An 18,807-nucleotide genomic window follows, 5' to 3' on the forward strand; every position below is an offset into this window, starting at 1 on the left:
AAGTCAAGAACCCACCCCCCCCTCTCTCTGCTTCTCTACGCTGTCAATCAAACTACAATATACGCAGCATGCATCAGGAAGTAAGTCTGTTCTTGTGTATAAAATATGAATTTATTTCTGTACAATAAGACACAAATTGCACACTAGGAGTAACTTTTCTTAATATAAAAAAAAATTATTTACATGGCTTAATAGAACATAGAAATATATTAAACGTTATACTCGTGTAACATGACAAAAGTCACAAAATGTAAACCTAAAAAATGTGTACAAATTTTTGAATTTTTACACTAATTGAAAAAAAAAAAAAAACTCCTCAATATTTACACCACCTCCGATTATACTTCGATAAGTATTGGTAATTCCAAATAAAAAAAAAAACATGGACGTCATCTTACAAGAAGGTCCTAAAAGCTCCTGAAGAACTGCAAGGAGAGCTCGTAAGCCAGGAACATCGTGGCGCTCATTGGGAAACCTCGGATGGCGTTCACTGATGCCCCCCGGAAGAACACCTGCACATGCAAACACACGTTAAGGTTGGATTTGTGTACTTACACTTGGTTAAGTGCATATGTGCATGAGAAGTACAGTGAAATGTAGTACGCTGAGTGTATAAGTGAGTGAGAAGTACAGTGAAATGTAGTACACTGAGTGCATAAGTGCACGAGAAGTACAGGAGAATGTAGTACGCTGAGGCATAAGTGCATGAGAAGTACAGTGAAATGTAGTACACAGAGTGCGTGAGAAGTACAGTAGTAAATGTAGTACACTGAGTGCGTAAGTGTGTGTGAAGTACAGTGAAATGTATTACGCCGAGTGCATATGTGCGTGAGAAGTACAGTGAGTGTATAAGTGCCCGAGAAGCACAGTGACATGTAGTACATACTGAGTGCATAAGTGCACGAGAAGTACAGGAAATTGTTGTATGCTGAGGCATAAGTGCATGAGAAGTACAGTGAAATGTAGTACACTGAGTGCATGAGCGTGTGAGAATTACAGTAGTAAATGTAGTACACTGAGTGTATAAGTGAGTGAGAAGTACAGGGAAATGTAGTACACTGAGTATATAAGTCCGTGAGAAGTACAGTGAAATGTAGTACGCTGCGTGTATAAGTGCACAAGAAGTACAGTGAAATGTAGTACGCTGAGTGCATAAGTCCATGAGAAGTACGTACAGTGAAATGTAGTACACTGAGTGTATAGGTGCAAGAGAAGTACAGTGAAATGTAGAGTGAATAAGTGCACGAGAAGTACAGTGAAACGTAGTACACTAGGTCCATAAGTGCATGAGAAGTACAGTGAAATGTAGTACACTGAGTGCATAAGTGCAAGAGAAGTACAGTGAAATGTAGTACGCTGAGTGCATAAGTTCGAGAGAAGTACAGTGAAATGTAGAGTGCATAAGTGCGTGAGAAGTACAGTGAAATGTAATACACTGAGTGTATAAGTGCGTGAGAAATACAGTGAAATGTAGTACGCTGAGTGCATAAGTTCAAGAGAAGTACAGTGAAATGTAGAGTGCATAAGTGCACGAGAAGTACAGTGAAATGTAGTACACTGAGCTCATAAGTGCATAAGAAGTCCACTTTTATGTCCCATAGTGGGTGTGGCTGCTGGTGTGTTTTCTCCCCTTCCATTAGCAGAGTGGTGCCACCTGGCAGGTGCCCCCCCCCCAGGTGTGGGTGATTAGTAATCAGGTGGAGCTGGCATCCAGGAGACGGACAGCAAACAGAGTCCCCACTTGCCACTCGCTGTGTGTAGTGTGCTCAGCCACTTATTGAAGTGTACTGAAGTATTGCTTTTGAGACGCAGCCGTAGCTTGTTCCCTCGAGGTCAAAGGTCAAGCGGTGCTTATTTCACACCAGCGTGACCTTTGAACCGCAGAGAGGAGTCAGCTGCTTTGGTCGTTCACACGTGAAACCGGAGAAAACGACGCAAGATGATGAATGTAAGCTTCTCCTTCTCCTCCGCTAAAGTTGCAATGCTGTCAGCCTCCACGAGAGGGCGCCATTTCTCACCTGCGCTCCTTCTGTCTTGTAGCTGTGCATGATGCAGTGCACGACGCCTTTGTACTTCCTGTACAGCTGAGCGTCCGCCTGCATGCGACTCTTCACCACATCGGCCGGCGTGGCCGTCACCCAGGAAATGGACCCTGGAAACACGACACGGTACCTTACTACTTCCTGTCACATGAGGTGAGAACGTGTTTGTGTGGCATGTTTGAATCACACTACAATGGGTGCTGACATTCACACCAGGTTAGAACAGGTTTATACCGGGTGTAAACACAATCTTAACCTTGCGCCACATTCACACCAGGTTGGAACAGGTTTACCCCTAGTGTAAACACAATCTTAACTGTACACCAGATTCACACCAGGTGTAAACCTGTTCACACCAGGTGTACACACAATCTTAACCATGCACCACATTCACATCAGGTTAGAACAGGTTTATACCTGGTGTAAACACAATGTTAACCGTGCACCACATTCACACCTGGTTGGAACAGGTTTAAACCTGGTGTAAACACAATGTTAACCGTGCACCACATTCACACCAGGTTAGAACAGGTTTATACCTGGTGTAAACATAATGTTAACCGTGCACCACATTCACACCAGGTTAGAACAGGTTTATACCTGGTGTAAACACAATGTTAACCGTGTACCACATTCACACCAGGTTAGAACAGGTTTAAACCTGGTGTAAACACAATGTTAACCGTGCACCACATTCACACCAGGTTGGAACAGGTTTACCCCTAGTGTAAACACAATCTTAACTGTACACCACATTCACACCAGGTGTAAACCTGTTCACACCAGGTGTACACACAATCTTAACCATGCACCACATTCACATCAGGTTAGAACAGGTTTATACCTGGTGTAAACATAATGTTAACCGTGCACCACATTCACACCTGGTTAGAACAGGTTTAAACCTGGTGTAAACACAATGTTAACCGTGCACCACATTCACACGAGGTTAGAACAGGTTTATACCTGGTGTAAACACAATGTTAACCGTGCACCACATTCACACCAGGTTAGAACAGGTTTATACCGGGTGTAAACACAATGTTAACCGTGCACCACATTCACACCAGGTTGGAACAGGTTTACACCTGGTGTAAACACAATCTTAACTGTACACCACATTCACACCAGGTGTAAACCTGTTCACACCAGGTGTACACACAATCTTAACCATGCACCACATTCACACCAGGTTAGAACAGGTTTATACTTGGTGTAAACACAATCTTAACCGTGCGCCACATTCACACCTGGTTAGAACCGGTTTAACCCTGGTGTAAACACAATCCTAAACATGAACAGGTTCACACCTGGTTAGAACAGGTTTACACTTGGTGTAAAAACAATGTTAACCGTGCACCACATTCACACCTGGTTAGAACAGGTTCACACCTGGTGTAAACATAATCTTAACCGTGCACCACATTCACACTAGGTTGGAACAGGTTTAACCCTGGTGTAAACAATCCTAAACGTGAACAGGTTTACACCTGGTGTAAACACAATCTTAACTGTGCATCACATTGACACCTGGTGTGAACACGGTCTGACACCTGGTGTGAACACGGTCTGACACCTGGTGTGAACAGGTCTGTCACCTGGTGTGAACAGGTCTGTCACCTGGTATGAACAGGTCTGAAACCGGGTGTGAACAGGTCGGACACCTGGTGTGAACAGGTCTGACACCTGGTGTGAACAGGTCTGACACCGGGTGTGAACAGGTGTGACACCGGGACTGAACAGGTCTCACACCGGGACTGAACAGGTCTCACACCGGGACACCTGGTTACCTGGTTAGAACAGGTTTAACCCTGGTGTAAACACAATCTTAACCGTGCACCACATTCACACCAGGTTGGAACAGGTTTACCCCTAGTGTAAACACAATGTTAACCGTGCACCACATTCATACCTGGTGTAAACACAATGTTAACCGTGCACCACATTCACACCAGGTTGGAACAGGTTTACCCCTAGTGTAAACACAATCTTAACTGTACACCACATTCACACCAGGTGTAAACCTGTTCACACCAGGTGTACACACAATCTTAACCATGCACCACATTCACATCAGGTTAGAACAGGTTTATACCTGGTGTAAACATAATGTTAACCGTGCACCACATTCACACCTGGTTAGAACAGGTTTAAACCTGGTGTAAACACAATGTTAACCGTGCACCACATTCACACGAGGTTAGAACAGGTTTATACCTGGTGTAAACACAATGTTAACCGTGCACCACATTCACACCAGGTTAGAACAGGTTTATACCGGGTGTAAACACAATGTTAACCGTGCACCACATTCACACCAGGTTGGAACAGGTTTACACCTGGTGTAAACACAATCTTAACTGTACACCACATTCACACCAGGTGTAAACCTGTTCACACCAGGTGTACACACAATCTTAACCATGCACCACATTCACATCAGGTTAGAACAGGTTTATACTTGGTGTAAACACAATCTTAACCGTGCGCCACATTCACACCTGGTTAGAACCGGTTTAACCCTGGTGTAAACACAATCCTAAACATGAACAGGTTCACACCTGGTTAGAACAGGTTTACACTTGGTGTAAAAACAATGTTAACCGTGCACCACATTCACACCTGGTTAGAACAGGTTCACACCTGGTGTAAACATAATCTTAACCGTGCACCACATTCACACTAGGTTGGAACAGGTTTAACCCTGGTGTAAACAATCCTAAACGTGAACAGGTTTACACCTGGTGTAAACACAATCTTAACTGTGCATCACATTGACACCTGGTGTGAACACGGTCTGACACCTGGTGTGAACACGGTCTGACACCTGGTGTGAACAGGTCTGTCACCTGGTGTGAACAGGTCTGACACCTGGTATGAACAGGTCTGACACCTGGTGTGAACAGGTCTGACACCTGGTGTGAACAGGTCTGACACCGGGTGTGAACAGGTCTGACACCGGGTGTGAACAGGTGTGACACCGGGACTGAACAGGTCTCACACCGGGACACCTGGTTACCTGGTTAGAACAGGTTTAACCCTGGTGTAAACACAATCTTAACCGTGCATCACATTCACACCAGGTACGAAGATGTTTACTTCTGGTGTAAACATGACCTTAATCATACATCAGTCAAACCTGGTTTGGACATATTTACACCTGGTGTAAACACAATCTTAATGGTGCACCTCCTGGTGTAAAGCGGATCCTAATTGTACACCACATTAAAGACTTTAGACTTTAAACTGGATCAGAGCTGTCTTCAGCACGTGTAGAGGTCGTTGAGTTGTTTATGTGCGTGACCTGAGATGCCTCATGCTGACTAGCGTGCGTTTAGCTAGCTGGCGGGGACCAAATGTGTGGGCGGCCATTTGGCTAGCGTGAAGTCGGGCCATGTGGTTTTGGTTTCTTTTGGTCAAATGGTTCCCAGATGAAGGCCGACGCTCACCAAAAAAGCATGTCGATAGCTAGCTAGCTAGCTTGCTTGCTAGCTTGGCGTATTTTGTGTTCCGTGGGGAAAACACGTCTCACCTGCCAAACCGCCGGCCAGCCAAATGGAGCACGGATGAGGACTGGAAGTGGCGTCGGGTCTCAGAAGATCACAGAAGACCGTGTAAGGGATGAAGTACAGGACGTAACCGGGAACGTCCCTGAGCACCATGGCGCCGCCCCCGCGATACAGACCCCGGACGCCCTCGCTTTGCAGGATGCTGCTGATGCAGTGGATGGGACCCCGGTAGAGCGTCTGGCTGGACGAGTGCATGGCGCGCACGGTGATGTTGCTGCCGTTGGGAACGCTGGTGGCCAGTTGGAAATTCTCTGCCGAGATAGACGGAACGTGTTTGAGAACCTTCTGGCAGCCGTCAATGACACAGTGTCAAATACTGACTGCTGACTATGAAGCCACATTGGGAATGTTTGACATGGAGCTAGCTAGCTACACGTGTGAACCTGATCCGTGTCCACGTGATTCCCAACATTCCCGTTTTGGCTCAGAGATACTCCCGTGTACGTTGCCCCCTGGCATGCACACTGCAACGTGCCCACCGCAGCGATCTGGCGGAGACTTTTTTACAAGTACACGAGAAGTACAGTGAAATGTAGTACACTGAGTGCATAAGTACAGTGAAATGTAGTACACTGAGTGCATAACTGTGAAGTAAGGTGAAATGTAGTACACTGAGTGCATAAGTGCATGAGAAGTACAGTGAAATGTAGTACACTGAGTGCATAAGTGTGTGAGAAGTACAGTGAAATGTAGTACGCTGAGTGCATAACTGTGAAATGTAGTATACTGAGTGCATAAGTGTGTGAGAAGTACAGTGAAATGTAGTACGCTGAGTGTATAAGTGCGTGAGAAGTACTTTAAATGTAGTACACTGAGTGCATAAGTGCATGAGAAGTATAGGGCAATGTAGTACGCTGAGTGCATGAGAAGTACAGTGAAATGTAGTACGCTGAGTGTATAAGTGCAAGAGAAGTACAGTGAAATGTAGTACACTGAGAGCATAAGTGCATGAGAAGTATAGGGCAATGTAGTACGCTGAGTGCATGAGAAGTACAGTGAAATGTAGTACGCTGAGTGCATAAGTACAGTGAAATATAGTACACTGAGTGCATAAGTGCGTGAGAAGTATAGGGCAATGTAGTACGCTGAGTGCATAAGTGCAAGAGAAGTACAGTGAAATGTAGTACACTGAGTGTATAAGTGCTTGAGAAGTATAGGGCAATGTAGTACACTGAATGCATGTGTGTACAGTGAAATGTAGTACACTGAGTGTATAAGTGCGTGAGAAGTACTTGAAATGTAGTACACTGAGTGCATAAGTGCATTAGAAGTATAGGGCAATGTACGCTGAGTGCATGAGAAGTACAGTGAAATGCAGTACACTGAGTGCATAAGTGCGTCACAAGTACAGTGAAATGTAGTACGCTGAGTGCATAAGTACAGTGAAATGTAGTACACTGAGTGCATAAGTGCATGAGAAGTACAGTGAAATGCAGTACACTGAGTGCATAAGTGCATGAGAAGTATAGGGCAGTCTAGTACGCTGAGTGCATGAGAAGTACAGTGAAATGTAGTACGCTGAGTGTATAAGTGCGTGAGAAGTACTTGAAATGTTGTACACTGAGTGCATAAGTGCATGAGAAGTATAGGGCAATGTCGTACACTGAGTGCATAAGTGCAAGAGAAGTACAGTGAAATATAGTACACTGAGTGCATAAGTGCGTCTTCCCGTGGTTTTGTCGCTGAGGTCATGTGATCATTCACCTGCCGGCCGCACCATCTGCGTCTGCATTTGGAGTCGGATCTTCACCAGGTCCACGGGGGCGCCCAGGCCCACCGACACCAGTCCGGTCAGCATGCTGGCCGCCGTCAGGTCCAGCATGCTGCAGGGGTGGCGGCCGTCGCCGTAGCGATACTTGCTGATGAACCTTTGGGCGTTGCTGAAGAAGCCGAAGACCAGGGAGTTGTAGGCGGCGATGGTGGCCACGGGGAAGGACATGCCTTTGAAGAAGCCTGCCGCCTGCAACACACACAAACACACAAACACACACACACACACACACAAACACACAAACGTCAAACATCTACCTGTACCACGAGGTGAAGAAGTAAACACACGTGTAAAATCTTGTTAATGCAAGCCAGACGATGATAGTAAACATTAATAGGCTGGTTGAAGTATTACTTCAGTTCTGCAGTACAGGAAAACAACTTTAACGTCACGTTTTGTTGTATAATCGTACGCACAAAAACACGACTTTGACTACAAACCTGCTTCTATGCTTTTAATGCTTTCTCTCTTTACACAGCCGACTAGTTGGGTCTGAGCTAACTCGGTGCGCCGATGCTAATTTGATGTGTATGAGCTATCTATTTTGGTTTGAGCTAACTAGTTGGGTCTGAGCTAACTCACTTGACCGGATCTAACTAGTTGGGTCTGAGCTAACTCACTTGACCGGATCTAACTAGTTGGGTCTGAGCTAACTAGTTGGGTCTGAGCTAACTCACTTGACCGGATCTAACAAGTTGGGTCTGAGCTATTTAGTTGGGTCTGAGCTAACTAGTTGGGTCTGAGCTAACTAGTTGGGTCTGAGCTAACTCACTTGACCGGATCTAACAAGTTGGGTCTGAGCTATCTAGTTGGGTCTGAGCTAACTAGTTGGTTCTGAGCTAAATCACTTGGCCGGATATAACAAGTTGGGTCTGAGCTAACTAGTTGGTTCTGAGGTAACTGTTTGGGTCTGAGCTAACTAGTTGGGTCTGAGCTACCTCACTTGGCCGGATCTAACAAGTTGGGTCTGAGCTAACTAGTTGGGTCTGAGCTAAATCCCTTGACCGGATATAACAAGTTGAGGCTGAGGTAACTGTTTGGGTCTGAGCTAACTAGTCGGGTCTGAGCTAACTCGACCAGATCTAACAAGTTGGGTTTCAGCTAACTAGTTGGGTCTGAGCTAAATCCCTTGACCAGATCTAACAAGTTGGGGCTGAGGTAACTAGTTGGGTCTGAGCTAACTCACTTGACCGGATCTAACTAGTTGGGTGTGAGCTAACTAGTTGGGTGTGAGCTAACTAGTTGGGTCTGAGCTAAATCCCTTGACCGGATCTAACTAGTTGGGTCTGAGCTAAATCCCTTGACTGGATCTAACAAGTTGGGTCTGAGCTAACTGTTTGGGTCTGAACTAACTAGTTGGGTCTGAGGTAACTCGACCGGATCTAACAAGTTGGGGCTGGGGTACCTGTTTGGGTATGAGCCAAGTAGTTGGGTCTGAGCTAACGCACTTGACCGGATCTAACTAGTTGGGTCTGAGCTAACCCGTTGCTCCGGCGCTAATTTGATGTGTATGAGCTAACTCTTTGGGCTTGAGCTAACTCACTTGACCAGATCTAACTACTTGGGTTTGAGCTAACTAGTTGGGTCTGAGCTATCTTGATGCACCGGCGCTAATTTGATGTGTATGAGTTAACTCTTTCTGGTTTTGAGGTAACTGTTTGGGTCGAGCTAAATAGTTGGGTCTGAGCTAACTCGTTGCGCCGGCGCTAACTAGATGTGTCTGCGCTAACTCACTGGGCCTGAGGTGACTAGTTGGGACTGAGGTAACTAGATAGGTCTGAGCCTATTATTATTATTATTATTATTATTATTATTATGTGGTTATGAGCCAACTAGTTGAGTCAGCGCTAACTTGCTGTGTCTGAGCTAACTACGTATGTTGCGTTTGAGCCAACTAGCTGCTCCGGAGTTAACTAGATGGGTCTGATCCTCGTTGGGCCTGAATGAAGAGTGCTAAAAATCAAGAATGCTAAGATGTTTACCGTCTCCTTCCTGTAGATGCTGAGCATGCAGTGCATCATGCTCTGGTAGCCTCTGCCCGTCTGAAGTCGTGTCTGCACGCGGGAATCGAACAGCGTCAAACATCCTCTTCATCAGGTAACGTCTCCACTCCGCATGCACCCTCCAAAAAAACATCGCTTACCTTAACCGTGTCCAGGGGGTGTCCCACCACCACGCTGGACGCCCCTGCACATACATAAATAAATAAATATCACATAATAACAATAACAAACACACACTTAAGTGCATGTACATACACACTTAAGTGCATGTACACACACAATATGTAGTTGTAGTCTCCGCTCACCGCCAATCCATCCGGCAACAAAGTCGTCCAAGTGGAAGTTCTTAGAAGCCATTTTTGTGTCTTCACAAACAAACACAAGCACGTGCACACAACTACACACTAACACACACACTTATAACACACACTAACACACACTAACACACACACACACTGTCGTTGTCTTTACACTTTGTCCTCAAATGAAAATGTGAGACGAGGAGAACGATCACAAAACTTTGACTTGCTGCTCTGCCCGGTCGCTCGTCCAAGCAGCCAATCGCAAGCTGAGGCTGGCTTCCCATTTAAACCAATCAGATGCCTGTATCTCGGTATGCAAATGAGCCACAAGAAGGGAAAAAAACTCTCTAAAGAATAACAATAAATTCCATTTGGTGATCTATTTTATTTGATTTAATGATTGATTTTTTTTGGAAATGGTACACTTTGACTTTATTATTTAATCTTTGACTGAAACGTTTACTAAACAAAACAGCCAAAAGGAAAAATATGGAATAATAGAAGAAGAAGAAACAACTAGCTAACTAGCTTAAGGCTATATATACATGTTAATATGTTGCATACATCACTTAATAGAAATGTACACGTCTTCTTGGCTAAGAAAAAAATAATAAATAAAAAATAAAAATAATTAAAAAATAATAAAAAAATAAAAAATAATAAAAAAATAAAAATAATAAAAAAATAAAAAATGTAAAAAAAAATAAAATAAAAAAGCAAAAAGCTTTTCTCCTCAATCTGGCTGTTAGCTCTATTGTGAACAAAATGAAAGCATTCCTCATCCTAACCAAAGGACAACAAAAGCCAAATGTTCATAAATTCAAGCCAGTCAACAAAAACGTTTGCCAGTTTGGCTCTTTTGATTTGTTTGTTGTTTTTTTTTGCCGCATTTTAATGACTTACAGCTTTTAAATCGTCGCTAACTAGCAAAAGGAAAAACACCAGATGTTGTGTTAGCTTCCAAATGAACTTCACAGGTCATTCAGTGTTAGCGTTTAAATAAATAAACGTGTTGTTCAATGTTAGCTTCCAAATGAACTTCACAGGTCATTCAGTGTTAGCATTTAAATAAACGTGTAACTCAATGTTAGCATTTAAATAAACGTGTTGTTCAATGTTAGCTTCCAAATGAACTTCACAGGTCATTCAGTGTTAGCATTTAAATAAACGTGTAACTCAATGTTAGCATTTAAATAAACGTGTTGTTCAATGTTAGCTTCCAAATGAACATCAAAGGTCATTCAGTGTTAGCGTTTAAATAAACGTGTAGCTAAATGTTGGCGTTCAAACGAACGTGTCGTTCAGTGTTGGCGTTCAAACGAATGGCACAGATCGTTCAAACAAACGGCACAGATTGTTCAGGGTTGGCGTTCAAACGAACGGCGCAGATCGTTCAGGGTTGGCGTTCAAACGAACGGCGCAGATCGTTCAGGGTTGGCGTTCAAACGAACGGCACGGATCGTTCAGGGTTGGCGTTCAAACGAACGGCACGGATCGTTCAGGGTTGGCGTTCAAACGAACGGCACGGATCGTTCAAACGAACGGCAACAGATCGTTCAAACGAACGGCAACAGATCGTTCAAACGAACGGCAACAGATCGTTCAAACGAACGGCAACAGATCGTTCAAACGAACGGCAACAGATCGTTCAAACGAACGGCAACAGATCGTTCAGTGTTGGCGTTCAAACGAACGGCACAGATCGTACAAACGTGTCATTTACTGATGGCGTTCAATCAAACGTGTCGTTCAGAGTTAGCTTCCAAATAAACGTCACCGGTCAATCAATGTTAGCGTTCAAACAAACGTGTCGTTCAGAGTTAGCTTCCAAATGAACGTCACAGGTCATTCAGTGTTAGCGTTCAAACAAACGTGTCGTTCAATGTAATGTAAACAAAGATGCTAGGTTACTTGGTGTTAGTGTTCAAATGACCTTTACCCTTACGTTCCATGTTAGCATTTTAAATAAACGTGTTAGCTTCCAAATGAACATTACAGGTCAATCAATGTTACAGCTTAATTGTTGTTGTTGTTGTGGTTGTTCAATGTTAGCATGTTAACATGAACATAACGTGTGATTCAATGTTAGCGTTACTAGCGTTAGCTGTGAAATGGAAGATTGTGTGTTTTTATGGTTAAATAACGGCGGCGTCGATGTGGACTGTGACTTTTGTTGTTGTCCTGGCAGGTCCACAGAGGACACGTTAAATATTATGTCGCTTATCAGGACCGCCGTGACCTTGACTAGAGGTCACTGGCCTTAGCTAGTGGACGTTAGCGTCCATTTCGGCCGCGTCTCTTTGCTAGTGGACGTTAGCATGGGCGGCACGCTGGAGTTTGAACCCCCCCCCCCCCCCCCCCCCGGCTTTGTGCCACTTTGGTGGGTATGCTAATGCGCAGGAAGTGAGTTATATTATATTATATATTTGTTGTTTTTTTTTAAAGTGATCAAAGTTAATGTTTCAGCAAAGTACCCCCCCCACCCCCCACTGCCCGCCCCCGCCCCCCCATGATAAGACTTTGACAGCAGATGCAAACTTCCACAAAAACAGAGCCAACTCTGCTACATAACTCCTTACTTTATTCTGTTTCGGTCTCATTTATTCATTAGCGCTCTTTCTGAACACCCTTTCAAAGTAAAGTGTTCACAAGAAAACAACAAAAATAAAATAATAAATTACTCATTAAATGTTTCAAAACTATTTATGTATTATTTTTTATATTTAACTCTATCTCACCATATCATAATGCTCATTATTCATTATTGTGTCCACACGTGTACCCTATCGTTGTGACTGTATCGTTTTTAGTTGAAATGCTTTAAATATGAACTCGATACGTTAGCTTCTGACCCACATTAGCTGCAGATGAAGTGTGTGTGTGTGTGTGTGTGTGTGTGTGTGTGTGTGTGTGTGTGTGTGTGTGTGTGTGACATTTCATCCAGTAAACATGCTACACATGATAGCAAAAACACGGCTCGCATTTCCCCTCGCTAGGTGGCCCGCCAATAAATACACCACACTTACTTGCACTAAGTGCACTGTCTCATTACTTCTAAATGCATAAATACACCATACTTACTTGCACTAAGTGCACTGTCTCATTACTTCTAAATACATAAATACACCATACTTACTTGCACTAAGTGTACTGTCTCATTACTTCTAAATGCATAAATACACCATACTTACTTGCACTAAGTGTACTGTCTCAGTACATCTAAATAAATGCACCATACTTACTTACACTAAGTGTACTGTCTCACTACATACTTACTTTCACTAAGTGTACTGTCTCATTACTTCTAAATGCATAAATACACCATACTTACTTGCACTAAGTGTACTGTCTCAGTACATCTAAATAAATGCACCATACTTACTTACACTAAGTGTACTGTCTCATTACTTCAAAATACTTAAATATACCATACATTTTTACACTAAGTGTACTGTCTCATTACTTCTAAATACATAAATACATCATACATTTTTACACTAAGTGTACTGTCTCATTACTTCTAAATACGTAAATACACCATACTTACTTACACTAAGTGTACTGTCTCATTACTTTCAAAATAAATAAATACACCATACTTATTTTCACTAAGTGTACTGTCTCACTACATACTTATTTTCACTGTCTCATTACATCTAAATAAATAAATACATCATACTTACTTACACTAAGTGTACTGTCTCATTACTTCTAAATACAGCATACTTATTTACACTAAGTGTACTGTCTCACTACTTGTAAATAAATACACCATACTTACTTGCACCAAGTGTACTGTCTCATTACATCTAAATAAATAAATACACCATACTTATTGACACTAAGTGTACTGTCCCATTACTTCTAAAAAAAAAAAAAAAAATACACCATACTTGCTTGCACTAAGTGTACTTCTCACTCAATCTAAATAAATAAATACACCATACTTATTTACACCAAGTGTACTGTCTCATTACTTCTAAATACAGCATACTTATTTACACCAAGTGTACTGTCTCATTACTTCTAAATACAGCATACTTATTTACACCAAGTGTACTGTCTCATTACTTCTAAATACAGCATACTTATTTACACCAAGTGTACTGTCTCACTACATCTAAATACATCATACTTACTTACACGAAGTGTACTGTCTCATTACTTCAAAATAAATAAATACACCATACTTACTTACACTAAGTGCACAGCCTCGTTACTTCTAAATACATAAATATACCATACTTACTTACACTAAGTGTACTGTCTCATGACTTCTAAATACATAAATACACAATACTTATTTACACTGAGTGTACTGTCTCATTACTTGTAAATAAATACACATACTTATGTACACTAAGTGTACTGTCTCATTACTTCTAAATGTGTAAATACGCTATACTTATTTACACTAAGTGTACTGTCTCATTACTTCTAAATGTGTAAATACGCTATACTTATTTACACTAAGTGTACTGTCTCATTACTTCTAAATACACTACACTTATTTACACTCAGTCTCATTACAGCTAAATACGTAAATACACCATACTTATTTACACAAAATGTACTGTCTTATTACTTGTAAATACATAAATACACTAAGTGTGCTGTCTCATTACTTCTAAATACATAAATACATAAATACATTATACGTGTACTGTCTCACTACATCTAAATAAATAAATACGCCATACTTATTTACACTAAGTGTACTGTCTCAGTACTAGTAAATAAATACACCATACAGTGTACTGCTGTTGGTTGTGGATGAATGTGGAACTGCAAAAATACTCCGCCCCATTTTCCCATCTCCTTTGGGCTCCTCGCCGCTCCTCGCCTTGCCCTCCCGACTACAACTAAACACGCCCGACCGCAATGATTGACAGAACTAAATCAAAATACTCAAGTCCGAGGAAACGTAAACATATACTTTATAAATAAATAAATGCTATTCTCACGTGCGGCCGGACGGGCGTTAAAAACACGCGCCTTTGAGGCCTCTTGAGACCCGTGTGTACATGACACCCGATAAAGCGCAGGTGCGCCTGACGTGGAGGGCGTGCACGAGGAGGCGCACGTGCACGTTGCCGAGGCGATGTCGAAATGTCAAATTGTGACATCGGAACCTAAACATTTGCATTCTTCACGTCGTCCATAACATGAGATAAGAACCATGTGACTGATAGCGTGTTTACAACCAAAGCCGCTGAGGTCAGCACAGCAGGCCGTAAGTGTCAATAAAGTTGGATTTTGACAGGGGGGGTGGGGGGGCGATGGTGTTGATTATCCGTGGGCCAGGAGACTAATTATCCACAGCGTGAAGATAAAGACGAGCACAGTATGGAAAATGTAAAACAAAGACATTCCCAGCATGGGACGCCATTGCAGTCAAAGCTTCATGCTGCCTGTAATAGCAGTATCCAAGTTGGCCACCAGGGGGCACCAACGCTTCATCTTTCACTCTATTCATGCTTTCCTTTCTACTTTCCTTCATACTTTCCTTCATTCCTTCATTCCTGCTTTTCTTTTTTCTTTATGTTGCTGCATGCCTTCTCCTCATACGTCTGACATGATTACTAATGTATGGTGTGGTTTGGTATGGCATGGTACAGTACGGTATGGTATAGTACAGTACAGTATGGTTAGGTGTGGTACGGTATGGTATGGTATGGTGTGGTACGGTATGGTAAAGTACAGTGTGGTTTGGTACGGTATGGTACAGTACGGTATGGTGTGGTATGGTACAGTTTGGTGTGGTACAATACGGTATGTTTGGTACAGTATGGTTTGGTATGGTACAGTACAGTTTGGTTAGGTACGGTACAGTATGGTGTGGTACAGTGCAGTATGGTTTGGTATGGTGTGGTATGGTTTGGTATGGTTTGGTATGGTTTGGTATGGTACAGTACAGTTTGGTTAGGTATGGTACAGTATGGTTTGGTATGGTATGGTACAGTACGGTATGGTACAGTACGGTATGGTATAGTACGGTATGGTTTGGTATGGTACAGTACAGTTTGGTTAGGTACGGTACGGTATGGTATAGTACGGTATGGTTTGGTATGGTACAGTACAGTTTGGTTAGGTATCGCACAGTTTGGTGTGGTACAGTACTGTATGGTGTGGTACAGTATGGTTTGGTATGGTATAGTGCGGTATGGTTTGGTATGGTACAGTACAGTACAGTTTGGATAGGTATGGTACAGTATGGTGTGGTACAGTACAGTATGGTTTGGTACGGTGTGGTACGGTATGGTATAGTACGGTATGGCTTGCTATGGTACAGTATGGTGTGGTATGGTATGGTACGGTATGGTGTAGTACGGTATGGTTTGGTATGGTACAGTATGGTTAGGTATGGTAGTGTGGTACAGTATGGTATGGTACAGTTTGGTACGGTATACCACAGTACAGTTTGGTTAGGTATGGTACAGTATGGTGTGGTACAGTACAGTATGGTTTAGTACGGTGTGGTACGGTATGGTATAGTACGGTATGGTTTGGTATGGTACAGTTTGGTTAGGTATGGTACAGTATGGTGTGGTACAGTATGGTGTGGTACGGTACGGTATAGTACGGTATGGTTTGGTATGGTACAGTATGGTTAGGTATGGTAGTGTGGTACAGTATGGTATGGTACAGTTTGGTACGGTATGCCACGGTACAGTTTGGTTAGGTATGATACAGTTTGGTGTGGTACAGTACGGTATGGTACAGTGTGGTATGGTATAGTATGGTTTGGTGTGGTACGGTGTGGTGTGGTACAGTACAGTATGGTTTGGTACGGTATGCCACAGTACAGTATGGTATGGTTTGACATGGTACGGTTTGGTATGGCATGGTACGGTACGGTATGGTACGGTATAATTTAGTCCCCTTGGTGTAAAGTCTGTCCACGCCGTACTAAAACCGTCACCGTTACCCTTGCAAAGCTAACCCTTGAAGAAAAGCTGTTATGTGTGCAGGTTAGCGCTTTAGCCAAGGTGTTGCTGGACGTGTGCATGTGCAGCTAGCTAACTTTGTTTATTTTGTGTCCAGTAATGCGTCTTGGCGTGCGTGCGTGCGTGCGTGCGCTTATGTAAAAACACGCAAGCTAGCCGCCGAGGCCCGCAGCAGCTTTGAGGGTGAGTGCACTTAATGCGGAGTGACAGTCGTAAAACAGAATAGGCTGCTTGTCCTGTGGCGGCGGCGACGCCAACGACGGCGTGTGCGTGCGTGCGTGTGCATGTGCGTGCACGTAGCTGTCAGCGGGGTGCTAATATGTTGATGGCGCCGCGCTCGCCGCCGGCACGTCTCTGAACAAGACAATGGAAAATCCAAGTATTGGGTCCCGCTGAGCTGCTGGAAGGTTAAACGTCGGCTAACGTACGCAAGTTGAAATCCTCGTCTTGCAATATGGCGCTCACTGTTCAATATGGCCGATTAGTAAATAAATATGCTAATTTTAGCTAATTCTACTCATTTTTTTAAGCTGCACTCTCCTCACAAAGGTTCCTAAGGGAGCATATTTACTATTTGGGATACTGTATTGTATCGTCTTCGGGATGCCGTATGGTATCGTCTTCGGGATACCGTATCGTGTCGTCTTCGGGATACTGTATGGTATCATCTTTGGGATACTGTATCGTATCGTCTTTGGGATGCCGCATGGTATCGTCTTTGGGACGCCGCATGGTATCGTCTTTGGGACACCGCATGGTGTCGTCTTTGGGACGCCATATCGTATCGTCTTCGGGACGCCGTGTGGTATTGTCTTCGGGATGCCGTATTGTCTTCGGGATGCCGTATTGTCTTCGGGATGCCGTATCGTCTTCGGGATGCCGTATCGTCTTCGGGATGCCGTATCGTCTTCGGGATGCCGTATCGTCTTCGGGATGCCGTATCGTCTTCGGGATGCCGTATCGTCTTCGGGATAACTTATGGGATCGTCTTTGGGATAACTTATGGGATCGTCTTTGGGATGCCGTACGGTATCGTCTTTGGGACGCCGTACGGTATCGTCTTCGGGACGCCGTACGGTATCGTCTTCGGGACGCCGTACGGTATCGTCTTTGGGACGCCCCGTGGTATCGTCTTCGGGATACAGTATGGTATCGTCTTCGGGATACCGTATGGTCTTTCGGGACGCCGCGTGGTATCGTCTTTCGGGACGCCGCATCTTCGGGAAACTGTATTGTATTGCCTTCGGGATGCCGTATCGTCCTCGGGAGGCCGTCTGTGGGAGGAAACCGGAGTACCCAGAGAATAGGCAAATTCTGAGGGTGGAATTGAACTCGGGTCTCCTAGCTGCGTGCTAACCACTCGACCACCGTGCAGCCAACTGCTAACATATAAGTCTCATTTCCTCTGATTACGTATATCTACTATGTTGGGTATTATAGATGTAAAGGTGACTATAGGGGTGTTATTTCATGTGTTGAGGACTCTAATGTTAATGTTAATGTTAATGATTGTAAACAGGTTTTCTATGCTATAAATATAAAAATAATAATTATTTCATTCATTTTTCTACTGCTTATCCTCACGAGGGTCGCGTGACATTTGACCAGCGGGGGGCGCTGCGGGGGGGGGTGATGACTCAGCAAAGCCGCCGCCGTCTTCCCGCCTTCCTTGTTGACAAAGTGCGGCGTCGCAACCTGGTGACATTTCTGGTGGACTAGACCTCAAGCTTTGGTCGGCACGCAAGCGTGGCGGTGATGGCGGCGGCGGCGGCGATGACGGCGGCGACGCTCCAGGTCTTCACGCTCCACGTGAAAAAGGTCGTCAAGGCGTCCTGTCACATTTAGCCTCTTAGCTAACATGACGTCAACCGAGACTGATGCTGTGTCTCTATCGGTCCACCGCTTTAAGTGTGCATAAGTGTGTACTTAGAAGTACACTCTTAGTACCCGGGATGTTGTATCGGACAAAATGGCGGCTGAAGAGTAAGTCAAATATTGCAACCATCATCTCAATCACGCCGCACGAAGACTGGAGGGCTGGCCGGGTCACATGACTGATGATGACGAGCACGTTGACTTTGTCAGCACTTATGAGGTCACATGACAAGAAGCCGCGGAGTGTTTCCGTGTGTTCATCCATCACGAATCACTCGCTTCATCGCTTGCGACACGC

The 18,807-nt window shown here is 43.8% G+C and overlaps 2 protein-coding genes across 3 annotated transcripts in view; one reads left to right on the forward strand and one right to left on the reverse strand.

The window, feature by feature from the left end:
* Positions 1–89: 89 nt before the first annotated feature.
* On the reverse strand, positions 90–9,885 carry slc25a48 (solute carrier family 25 member 48). The gene is made up of 7 exons (XM_058064721.1): positions 9,691–9,885; positions 9,526–9,569; positions 9,365–9,436; positions 7,316–7,571; positions 5,575–5,862; positions 2,019–2,152; positions 90–512 (listed from the first exon to the last, which is right to left on the reverse strand). The coding sequence occupies exons 1-7, from the start codon at positions 9,740–9,742 to the stop codon at positions 408–410; spliced, it is 951 nt and encodes a 316-aa protein (XP_057920704.1). The 5' UTR covers positions 9,743–9,885; the 3' UTR covers positions 90–407.
* glra1 (glycine receptor, alpha 1) overlaps positions 9,323–18,807 on the forward strand; it is a 123,782-nt gene continuing 114,297 nt past the window's right edge. Inside the window, exon 1 of one of the 2 annotated variants that reach the window (XM_058064702.1) lies at positions 9,323–9,479. The gene's annotated coding sequence lies outside the window, so the exon portion shown is untranslated. The remainder of the gene's footprint in view (positions 9,480–18,807) is intronic. The other variant, XM_058064703.1, reaches the window with a different exon arrangement.

The sequence above is a fragment of the Doryrhamphus excisus genome, chromosome 2 (assembly GCF_030265055.1).
Source record: "Doryrhamphus excisus isolate RoL2022-K1 chromosome 2, RoL_Dexc_1.0, whole genome shotgun sequence".
Classification (NCBI taxonomy): Eukaryota; Metazoa; Chordata; class Actinopteri; order Syngnathiformes; family Syngnathidae; genus Doryrhamphus; species Doryrhamphus excisus.